The 12,519-nt window shown below is 42.1% G+C and overlaps 1 protein-coding gene across 4 annotated transcripts in view; it reads right to left on the bottom strand.

Annotated features, from left to right (window-relative positions):
* Nucleotides 1-12,519, bottom strand: part of PLEKHG4B (pleckstrin homology and RhoGEF domain containing G4B) — a 103,336-nt gene that overhangs the window by 69,214 nt on the left and 21,603 nt on the right. For 2 of the 4 annotated variants that reach the window (XM_083473086.1, XM_083473085.1), the window contains exon 1: nt 8,486-8,804. The exons of 1 other annotated variant lie outside the window; for it this stretch is intronic. In XM_083473086.1, coding sequence (XP_083329212.1) covers nt 8,486-8,542 — 57 coding nt within the window. In that variant the 5' untranslated portion in view covers nt 8,543-8,804. Of the gene's footprint in view, nt 1-8,485; nt 8,806-12,519 lie in introns of those variants that run through there. One more of the 4 variants, XM_083473088.1, reaches the window with a different exon arrangement.

Below are 12,519 nucleotides of genomic sequence, written 5' to 3'. Positions count from 1 at the left end.
CAGTTTGGATGGGTGACTAATGTATAAGCTTTCAAAGAAAAAGCAGGACTCAAGTTAATAAATGTCATCCATAACATCAGAAGTAACACACAATCTCTCCCCTGATTTAAACTGTTTTGTTTTTTTTAACCAATATCTTAAACTCAAATGCAGCAGTGCCTGTGAACAAGCAAGTAGTACAAAACGTGGAAGTAGGCAGTTCTTCAGGGACCTGGCCCTAGACCATTTGCGGAGGGGTGGGGAGTCTGTGACCCACCCAATGTTGTTGGAAGAGAACTCCCATCAGCCACAGCAAGCAAACACAGCCAATGGTCAGGGGTGATGTGCATAATATAATACAACAGTACCTTGAGGGCCACAGGTTCATCACCCCCATTTAGGGAATGAAAGGTCAGAAGCAGCACTTTGAATTGTGCACAGAAACAAACAGAAAGCCAATTAAGCTCTTTCAGCATAGGTTTAAAATGAGCCTATTGTCCCCTTTCAACAGCTTGACTACTACGTTCTCTATAAGTTAACATTTCTTTTAAAAAACTAACAACAATTTTGAAAGGCACACCAACCCTATATATCACACTTTACAGTAATCAAGCTTGTACAGTGGTACCTCGGGATGCAAGACGCGACAGCGCATGTCGTGTTTCACCTCTTGCACGCATGCACATGACATCATTTTGAGCGTCTGCTCATGCGCAAGCAGCGAAATCCAGAAGTAACGTGCTCCGTTACTTCCGGGTCACCACGGGGCGCAACCCGAAAATATTTAAGCTGAAGCGTATTCATCCCAAGGTATGACTGTATGTTACTAAATCATGGAAAACTGGGGTCCCATAATTCCTTCTCTCGGTCAGGATGCTACTGATGGGGTTGTCATCTGTGCAGCAAAGATATCATACCCCAGATCTCTAGACACCTTCTCCCAACGACTTCATTAGGATGTTTAAACATATTTTTGGACACAGCAGATCATGTGAGAGCACCATAGTATAAATACCAAGGCACTTGATAGATAGGAGTGGAACCACTGGAAGAGAGCTTTTCACTCCACTTCACATCCCAGCTGGTGATCTAACACAGGGCTCAGACTCTCTTGTCCACTCATACAGTGACACTGTCCAGTCCAGACTTGTTAACAACTATCTCATAAAAAGTTGTAAGTTTGGATTTCTAGCCAATTTATAAAATCAGAAGGTGAAAAGGTTACTTGCTGTCTCATTCTGACTCAGTCACAGATTACTCTGTACAGGGGGAAATGAAGCACTTGCTGAGTCAATTTATAAATATTCTGGCTGAATCCTTGCACTTGATCTTGTTTGGGGCTTCAGATAAGGGGTTTAGCACTCAGTTCCCTTCTGTTGGATTCCAGTATCACTAAAGCTTCTCTTAGTACAATTATATTGCAGTGGTGATGGTACCAGGACACACTTTCCAGAGAAGTAACTCACATTCTTCACCTTCTGACTGCTCACAGCTCTCCTTTACGTACAGGGGGGAAAACAGGTCCCCCATCCCATAATCAAGCCTTGTAGCCTAGACATGAGCACAGAGAACTTTCATGACCTTCAGATTACTCACATCCCCTATAAACTATTTCTATCAATGGAGCAGTGTTGGTAGCAGAGAGATAAAGATCACCCACTTTCCCCTACTCACAAACAAACCAGCACATCTGACCAAGTCAAAACACTGAAAATGGTGAGGGCAGCACAGCAGTTTAGACATGTTTTCAAAACAAAAAATAAAAAATGGAAAAGTTCCTGATTTCACATTTCAATTTAAATTATTTAGACTTTCTAACATATATGCACCACAGTGTCACAACCTTATCAAAATTTTCACACTGTTGCACATAATGAAAAATCGTGACCAGTTCCCCTTATACTCTTCCTAACCCTATTTCAACGACATTGCAACAGACTTTCACTTGCAGAGACTTCTCCTTCCTCCCCTCCTCTCTGCAGCCTGCACTGCAGCCCCCAAATCTGCTCTAGACCTTTGGGGGGGGGGGACTCTGCATGCTGAAAAGCATGGGAAGCTGTGGGGGCCGGGAGCTCCTGTCACACCCACTGACACAACACTGAATCTCACCCAGGGTCTTGCAAACAGCACAAGGAATGGCTCAGGAAATAAACACCAGAAGCTTCTTAATGCTGTTATGCTTGTGGCTGTCTATTTATTAACTTTCTGGAGGTAAGCTTATGGTTTCCAGAAGGATCCCCCAAAGTAACAAAAAAAGCTCACAGGCTTTGATTGAAAATTCCTTTATTATCCACAAGGTTCTTTATAGTTTAGATAAGTCTAAACAAACAGAAGCTTTTGGCATCTGTAAAATCATTTTGCTCTCCAGAGATAAAGCCCACATCCTCTTTGGAAATCCCCATGCAAGTTTGAACAGTTTTTCTCCAAGGGAAAGACAGCAGTTTTCGAAAGTGTGCACGGAAACTTAACAAGCTCCCCAAGCATAACAGCAGTGCACATCCCTAAACAGATTTTGCCCTACAACGGGAATTTCAAATTATTTACTTAGGTGAACGCCAAAAGAATTTTGTTTCCAGTCAGGAACTGCCTGTTTTAGCTCACATCATAGAGGTCAAACTTCGCTAACCACTTGATGTGTTGTTGTTGTTTAGTTGTTTAGTCGTGTCCGACTCTTCGTGACCCCATGGACCAGAGCATGCCAGGCACTCCTGTCTTCCACTTCCTCCTGCAGTTTGGTCAGACTCATGTTTGTAGCTTCAAGAACATTGTCCCACCATCTCATCCTCTGTCATCCCCTTCTCCTTGTGCCCTCCATCTTTCCCAGCATCAGGGTCTTTTCCAGGGAGTCTTCTCTTCTCATGAGGTGGCCAAAGTCTTGGAGCCTCAGCTTCAGGATCTGTCCTTCCAGTGAGCGCTCAGGGCTGATTTCCTTCAGAATGGAGAGGTTTGATCTTCTTGCAGTCCATGGGACTCTCAAGAGTCTCCTCCAGCACCAGAATTCAAAAGCATCAATTCTTCGGCGATCAGCCTTCTTTGTGGTCCAGCTCTCTTGATGTTGTTACATCATATATATGAACATGAGAAAAGTCTACAGGATCAGGCCAAGGGCCCATCCAGCACCCCATTCCCACGGTGGCCCCCCAGATGCCCACGCAAAGCCCACAAGCAGCGCTCTCCCCACTTGGTATTCAGAGGCCACTGCTTCTGGGGCGGAAGCACAGCCATCATGGCTAGCAGCTATGGGCAGCCTTCATCGCCATTAATTGGTCCAATCCTTTTTTAAAGACATCCATCACTACCTCTTGCGGGAGTGAACTCCATATATAAACTATGCCCTGTGTGAAGAAGTTCTTCCTTTTGTCTTCCAACGTTCAGCTTCACTGGATGCCCACTGGAGTTCTTGTGTTATGGGAGAGGGAGAAAAGCTTTTTACTACAGTGGTATCTTGGGTTACAGACGCTTCAGATTCGACTCCGCTAACCCAAAAATAGTACCTCGGGTTAAGAACTTTGTTTCAGGATGAGAACACAAATCACGCGGCGGCAGCCCCCATTACCTAAAGTGGTGCTTCAGGTTAAGAACAGTTTCAGGTTAAGAACGGACCTCCAGAACGAATTAAGTTCTTAACCCGAGGTACCACTGTATTCACCTTCTCCACACCTTGCAAAAATTTATACACCTCTATTTCCCACCAGGCTTTTAGTATTTTTAACAGTTTAATGCTGCAGTAGCAACTTTATTAGCAATTTAGAGTACCTTTCTCAGAGTATCTTTCTCAGGGCATTTTTATACAGTGGTACCTTGGGTTACAGATGCTTCAGGTTACAGACTCCACTAACCCAGAAATAGTACCTCAGGTTAAGAACTTGCTTCAGGATGAGAACAGAAATTGGGCTCCAGCGGCATGGCGGCAGCAGAAGGCCCCATTAGCTAAAGTGGTGCTTTAGGTTAAGAATAGTTTCAGGTTAAGAACGGACCTCCAGAACGAATTAAGTTCTTAACCCAAGGTATCACTGTATTCTGAATGGGGGTTTAGTTTATATTTTACCTTCTGTTTAAATTGGAGGTTTGTTGTCAGTGTTGATTAAAGTATTTTTTTAAACTGGCCTTTGCAGGGCTATATGCCACGTTTTAATTGTGGTGTTAGGCAAAAGATTCATTTAATAAATAATAATAGCAGCAGCGACAGAAGCAGCAGCAGTAGCAAAATAGCAAACAGTCCTCCGGAGACTGAGCTCAGCGCCCAGGGACTACGGTAGCAGCTATCCAAACAAGTAAAAGGTTTTCTGGGCTCTTGTAGGAGGGACAAGATGAGAATTCCTGAAAGCAGCAGAGACATTCCAATATTTTCTTTTTACCTGTGCTCCCCTGCCCCCATTGAAGCATTTTATTCTGTAAAATATTCTTCATGATAAGGGATTTAGTGGTGAAAACTGGAACACTTTTGAAAGTGTTACTGATTAGTGAAAAGTTGTCCAAATTTACCCGGAACACCTTTACAAAAGAATAAAAAAGTCAAGAGTAGCAACAATAAGGTGGGAGAGGATTAGTTTAAAAATAGTGATGAGAAGGGGGCTGTGCATTTGGTATGGCACAAACAAGGGGGGAGAGCTATATGAAGGAGCAAGTTTGGCAAAGGCAGAGCTTTTGCACTTTCAGCCGTGTGTGATCTGACACAGCTGCAACAGAAATGCTGAAATACAATTCATGGACATGCAAACAAAGCAAAGGCCTTGCTAGAGAAGTATTATAGAAGTGTCATGCTGCTGAGAGGTAATAAAAGAGAGGGATACCATAAGACAAGTTTATGGTTTTAAAGGAAATGCCTGGACAGTCTTAACATTTCTTTCGTGACCATTAGGAATCATATCAGCTTAAAAGTAAGGCTGAGTGGGCAAGACTGCAGAACGTGCTTCTACCTGTCTCACCTGTGCTATCAAGGACTTCCCTGATCCTTAGCAATTGATCCTAACAGCTGTTGAGACAACTGAGAGGACATGCCACTTAATCACTAAAATGCACAACCCTCCCACAAAGTAGTGGGGGGAGGGCCTACCTCTCATCCTGCAACTTGTACAGTCACATCCTCCTGATATAAATCCTCCAGCTGAAATAACTACAGTTAACTGTTAAGTAGGGGAGGTGTCCTAAAATGAGAAATTTCAGAAGTGTTGTCATTTGTGAGTATTTTTATGCCTCAGACGTCTTAGTCTCCCCTTTCATGTGTTTACCACTGCAAATACTTATGTAGCCGCAGTTCTGAAGCAACTCTTTCTCTTAGTTCTAAGGAGATCGGAACTCACACATCCAAAACAACACTCTAATCACTACAACACAAAACATAAGATGCTATTTAAAATTTCACAGCATGACTTTTTAACGGCCCCATTAACTGCAGTGCTGCAAAACAACTGTAACAGTTGGGTACAGGTTTGGAGAGGATCCCAAATTTGGGGGCTTGTGGTTAATTTTCCTCTTTTTAACCTCTTTCCCAGCAGCTAGGGTTGGATACTAAAGGTACAGCCAGCATTGTTTGCAAAGGCAACTTTGACCTTCAAAGGAGACGGATGTAGGATGCTCACCTATGTGAAAATAAAGGTAGCCCATTGGCACCAGCTTTATAGCTCAACACCTGTTAATAAGAGGACTACTGGTAGGTTATCACATAAATACAGAAATGAACATTCTTGTCTTGTATTGCCCCCAAAGCATGACCTACAATAGAAACAGATTTACTCCCAGCCCTGAAGGCTTTAATGGATTTTAAGTCATTTTAGTCCTAGCACACCTTACTTGCAACTTCTTTTGACTGATGAATTTCACTTTAAAGGAAAATACTTCAAAAACAAAAAAAGGCTAAACAGCCAGCTGTTTCTGTCTAGACAATGAGCCACTGTAGGGGTATTATTGATCTCTGGAAGGTGAACAAATAATGATTTGGTTGAAGGCATGCTTTTAAAGGAGGTCTCTAAATATTGTTTCATTGAAATGGTTTACAGCAGCAAAGAACTCTGAGAGCACAAGAATTTGCTGACTCTATATTGATAATACCAAATGCTCTTCCAGCACTGTTCAAAGGAGAACACAAGTTTGCCTTAAGTTGCAGCATGGTTGAAGTTATGCAGGTGTGGAGCTGACCAATACCCCAAGTGTGAACTCCAATTTCTTTATTCAGTCACTTGCAAGGGGATTATTACCTTCAAAGAAATGTGAATGAGCCTTACAGACAGACAATGCCTCTTTTATTATGTGTACCCTGTGACTGTATAAGCGAATGCAGTGTAAGATGAGTTCCTGTACTAGGGATGAGGAGCAGTATCTAGCAAGCCATGCTTTAAGAAGGAATTGTCAGCACTGCAAAGTTGCAGACTGGCAGCCAATCCCGGAGGGGATGCTACACATCAGCTCTATGCCATGCACTTTTGCTTCTATTTCTGATCTGCAATGTGGCAAGACATGGCAGTGCAGATTAGTGTGAAGTGATTGCTGTAGCCATCAGCCAACCTCCCTCAGCTAACGGGCACACTTAGAACTTTGTAGAAATGCTGTGGGCACAGGGCACCAGTTAAAAAATGGCTGCAGTGGGAGCACGGCACAAGATGAAAAGGTCTGGCACATCTAAAATAGAGACAGGCCCACAAAACAGTCCGGGCATGCTCCCCATCAAAGATAGCTCAAAGGACTAAACCTTAATTATTAAAATGCCAGCGAGAATAAAGAGGCATTGCTTTAGGGGATTTTACTAAAGGTAAAATAAAGAAGGGTTGCCTCTTTATTCCACTGTCAGCACCAGGAAATCCTTTCTGAGGCAAGCATTCCACGTTCTGCCCGGACACTGAGGTCCAGCGCTGAGGGCCTTCTGGCGGTTCCCTCGCTGTGAGAAGCCAAGTTACAGGGAACCAGGCAGAGGGCCTTCTCTGTGGTGGCACCCGCCCTGTGGAACGCTCTCCCACCAGAAGTCAAAGAGAAAAATAACTACCAAACTTTTAAAAGACATCTGAAGGCAGCCCTCTTTAGGGAAACTTTTAACGTTTAATAGGTTATTGTATTTTAGTGTTTTGTTGGAAGCCGCGCAGAGTGGCTGGGGAAACCCAGCCAGATGGGCGGGGTATAAATTATTATTATTATTATTATTGCCAAGGCAACCCCATCATGAAGGTCTTCTCCCTCACAGTCTCATTTCATCGTGCAGGGAGGGGGGAACCTAGAGAAGCACCTCCAGTGGAAATATCGAGGTCTTGGGCAAGCCCTAGGGTGTTAAAGGTTAATAACAACACTGAATCGGAATCCAGAAAAGGAATGGAAGCCAGAGCAGATGACAAATCACTGCTGTGATGTGCAGAGAGTAGGAAAAGCCACTCTGTGAATGCCCAGAGGTACTGTTACTTATGACTTCATATCAATTTCTTAAATGCTCCACCATGGCCAAAAAGAGGAAAGATGGTGACAAACAGATAAGGCTACTGGAGGAGTCAGATTACCAGATCAAGACCTACAGAAACTGCAAAAAACAACACACAACTGTTTTCCTACCTACATCAATGCATTCCCTCCCCACCCCCACTTTCAGAATTAATCTAAGCAGCCTTAGGCAATAGCCATGAAAGCCTGGGCTCCCAGCAGGCTGAATTCTATGCCCAACATGACAGCGTCCACAGAGGGGCAGTTCAGTCACAAAAACACAGAACACACAATTCGCTGCATCAGACAGTAGGCACTGCAGTTTGTGTTGTAGTGCTAAATCTTTTAAAGTCGGAATCCTAGCACATACCGTAGTTTTTTAAAAATACATAATGTGAGCTTCCTAAAACAAAATCTTCTCTATTTCACATCTTGTCCTGTTTCAAAATATCTGATGCATTAATATCACAGATATCTTAATCTAAAAGTGTTCAAAATGTTGCCATCAGCTGTAACTTGAAAGCAATCAATACAAGAACAAAGAACAAAAGGCACCCGAAGAAAAATCTCTCATTTCAAATATTTGGAAAAAGTGGAATAAAATACAAGACCAAGATCTTCTTAACAACTTGTAGAAGATTACAAAGGCATTTCTGTCATTTTGCTGTCCACCTCAGTGAGCTAATTCCTATTGCAAGCAAAGCAGACATTCTGACATAAAAGCTGCTGCCTGTATTTTCAAAAGAACAAATTCCATGTCTTACACAAAAAGAAATAAAGCAGATTATTTTGCCCAAGAACAAAAGGAAGAATCCTATTCAGCAACCATCATGTTTGCAGGCAAGAAACCAGAAAAAGTTCCTGAAATTTCAACAGGTTTTCTACAGGAGCCCTCTTTATTTAGCAAAGTAGATTTGTTTTATTTGAACACAACATGCAAACTATAAATGTTGCTAAAAATGCCCCCATGAAACATTTTAATTAAATTTACAAATAATTGCTAATAAAACTATTCTTGGATACAGCTCATTTTAAAAAAAATAATACAAAAAAGGATTTCTGTAATCTTGTGAGTTTGGGTTTTTCCCCAATGCATTCGACATACCTTTATGCTCAGATAATTATCACTTCTTGTCTTTGGAGCTGCAGCCTGGTGATTCATAATGGCACCCCCTCTCTTTGGATTTCAATACAAAAAAGTAGTCCATAAAATCAACTGTGTCAAGACAATGAAGACTGTAACTCAAGCCCATGCCCTTCTAATAATTTCACTTGACGTGTCTGCCAGATTCCTGTCACCCTCTTTTGCATGTGAATTTTACATACTCCCTCAATGTTCTCAGGAAGCTTCCTGCGCTGCCAGTTGCACACATCCAGACCGTGAGAACAGACCGGAGAGTTCACTTCCAAGCAGCCCGGACGGCTCTCCCATTGCTTTAGTCGGCAGACTGATGTAACTTCCTCCGTCCGAGGGGGGAGCGAGAGGGATGTCCGAGGCGAGAACAAAGCAGCTCGGAGTTGGGGGATCACCTCCACTGCTCACTTTACAGGCAAAACATCGGATCCAAACCCAGCTAGAAGCTGAAAGGTGCAAAACTCCCCCCCCCATGGGGAGAGGAGATTCCCACGATATTTAGTGGTCTAGCACAACATACAACGTTGCAATTTGATTTGCCATGTACACTGACTTGCCCAAATCATCAAGGTTAAAAAAAAAAAAAAGCACATTCAAAGTTTTGCTTGCTTGCTTGTTTTATTTCTTTATTTTGTATACTGTATTGCCCTTCAGCCATAGATTTCAGGGCAGTTAACAACATAAAAAATACAATATATAAAACAACAACAACAGACCTCTCCCCATCCCCTCCCACAAACACATTGAAAAGGGTTGATTTTGTGGGAACTGTATTAGCATGTATTTCATTGTTGCTAAGTCACTTCAAGAATTTTGTAAGAAATAAACAAAATTAAATAAAAATCATCCAGAGAAGGGACTATAAGGAAGTCAGATTATACTGTTAATAAGAGTTCCATCTCAAAATACAAATGGAACTTATTTTCCTTCTAAATATGTAGCGGATAGCACTTTCAGTTTTTCCCACCATGAAGATTATTTCAGGGTAAAACTAAAAATACAGTGGTACCTCGGGTTACATACACTTCAGGTTACAGACTCTGCTAACCCAGAAATAGTACCTTGGGTTAAGAACTTTGCCTCAGGGTGAGAACAGAGGAGGCCCCATTAGCTAAAGTGGTGCTTCAGGTTAAGAACAGTTTCAGGCTAAGAACGGACTTCCAGAACGAATTAAGTTCTTGACCCGAGGAACCACTGTGATAGCTCAGTCCAGTTACAGCCACAATCACAAAATTTATGATCACAGAAGTGCATCTCCACTTGCATCCAAGTCAGTTCAACAAGTCCTGATGAAATCTGAAAGAGCACAATTACTAAGAAATTGGATCTCAAATCCGAAATCCCCAATCCAAATGTTGCCTCTGCTATGAGCTCATGAGGTGGCATTAGGCAAACCATAGCCAGAGGGGGAGGGGGAAGCTACCCCCCACCCAAATCAAGTAAATATATTAAAAAAAATAACAAAAAGTTGAAATTTGGGGAGGGTCCTTATTTCTTTTCTTCCCCCATACCACTTTGCAACCATTTCTTTATGTCACAAAAAGTTGAATGTTATCACAGTAGATGTTATCATGTAACTCCACTACACACCATTAGAATAGATCGTGTCTTTGCCTGTGGTCACTGGCAAAGTAATCAAGACTGCAAAACATGGTCGCCTGCCTCCTTGCCAACCTTTCACGGGTGAAATAAGAGTGCCCACCCAATTTAGCAATCAGGATCCTGAAGTTGAACTGCCCTCATCCCTCATTAAGACATTTCCAAAGGCTCTTCCCCACCTGCTACAAATAGAATTTATATATTTTAGAAACGCTTACCTTGGCACAATTAAGGACAGTAAAAAAAACAACCAACGTATCTTAAATCTCACAATGGATTTTGCAACTTAATACGCCTTATTCAAGAGTATTAGGTTATTTATTCATTATTATCTGACAGGTTTTGTTACATTTATATCCCACCTTTCCTCATTAGCGCTCAACGTGCGATACACAGAGTTCCCAAAATGATTCCCACTCTGGGGAAGGAAGCGCAATAACCTGAAGAAGTGAAACTGAAGAACATAGGCAACATTTTAAGAGCATTCCTCAAATCTTCTCAAATAGTAAAATGGCACAAACTATTTTATGAGGAACAGTGATCAGAACCTCAGAACTATCTCTAGTACATAAGAACCATTAGACCTTTTACAGCTCAATACAGATCTGACAGACTTTCTTCCATTATTATTATTATTATTATTATTATTACTACTACTACTACTACTACTACCACCAGGGCTTTTTTTTCAGCCAGAACTCAACAGAACTGGGTCTGACACCTTTCTTTTTTTTTTTTCCGGGTCTGACACCTTTCAGGTGGTCGCCATTGCCATTATAAGAGAACACGGGACGAGTTCAGGGTGAGTTCTGGCACCTCTTTTTCTAGCTAAACAGCACTGGTTATTATATTTATATTCCACCTTTTTCACTGACGGTGACTTTCTAAGAGACGCCTAGCCCTCAGGGGGGTAATAAATCTGATGTAGTTTCAGCTGAACCATCTATACTTGCAAGTCAGACTCACAAAAATGAATGCTACTCCATACAAAACAAAATAATAGCTACCTCATGATATTTTGGGTGGGAAACTGGTAAAATGTGGGCTAGATGATGTTACTGTTGGTGGATTTTTAGCTGGTAGATGGATAATACTTAAAAAGCACTCATCAGTGCCTCATTGTCAAGTGACAAGTGGGGAGCCACAGGGTTCCCTGCTGGGCCTGGGCTCGTTCATTTGTATATAGCTTAGAAGGAGTGGAAAGGATGGTCATCAGATTTGCAGATGATACCAACGAGATGGGGTATTTCTATCTTACCAGGCAGAAACAAGACCTACAATTATTTTGATAAGATGGAGAACTGACCCCAAACTAACAAAAATAATTTCAATGGTGATAAATGTACAAGTTCTGCATTTAGGTAGGAAAAATCAGATGCTCAAATACAGAGGAATGTTGAAGGAACAGGGTATGTTTAAATAAATAATAATAATAATAATAATAATAATAATAGTAATAATTTATTTATATCCCGCCCACCCCAGCCAAAGCCGGGCTCAGAGCAGCTAACAGCAGTAAAGGTAATCTGGAGAAGATTGTCCATCCTCAAATACCTGAAGAGCTGTCACACTGGACCAAATTAATTTTCTGTTCTCCAGAGCCAGCTTCCCTAACCTAGTGCCTTTTAGATGTTTTCGGCTACAACTCCCATCATCCCCACCAGTATGACCAGTAGTCAGGAATTAAGGGAGTGGTAGAAGAATGCACAGGGACGCGGGTGGCGCTGTGAGTTAAACCACAGAGCCTAGGACTTGCCGATCAGAAGGTCGGCGGTTCGAATCCTGTGACGGGGTGAGCTCCCGTTGCTCAGTCCCAGCTCCTGCCCACCCAGCAGTTCAAAAGCACCTCAAAGTGCAAGTAGATAAATAGGTACCGCTCAGGTGGGAAGGTAAACGGCGTTTCCGTGCGCTGGTCTGGTTTGCCAGAAGCGGCTTAGTCATGCTGCCCACATGTACGCTGGCTCCGTCGGCCAATAAAGCGAGATGAGCGCCGCAACCCCAGAGTTGGTCACGACTGGACCTAATGGTCAGGGGTCCCTTTAGAAGAATGCACAAATGCACAAACAAGTAATAGTGACATTTCCTGAAGTCTTAATGCTTTAAGCCAAGCTTATGTTTTGGAGCTCTCAACTGTGTGAGGAAGTATGTTGAGACACTTCTCAAGCTGCAGAAATATGTCTTGGTGACAGAGAAACCATCAATTAATTTGGGTGGCAATGAATAAAAACTAAAGTTTCAAAACATACTTCTGCAAACCAATCACTATTTTACCTTATTACTGCTAGGAATTAAAATCCAAAAAGTTTCTACTTAACTTCTAAATTTTGTGCAAAACATTGCAGCCTCCACGTTTACATGGATGAAAGTGGAGAAGAATTCTAATGTATTTTTGTTCCTGGTAGAAC

Source organism: Podarcis liolepis (assembly GCF_965112155.1).
Source record: "Podarcis liolepis genome assembly, chromosome: 13".
In the NCBI taxonomy this organism is placed as follows: Eukaryota; Metazoa; Chordata; class Lepidosauria; order Squamata; family Lacertidae; genus Podarcis; species Podarcis liolepis.
Note: the sequence above shows the minus strand (reverse complement) of the source record. Positions and strands in the feature narration are given on the sequence as shown.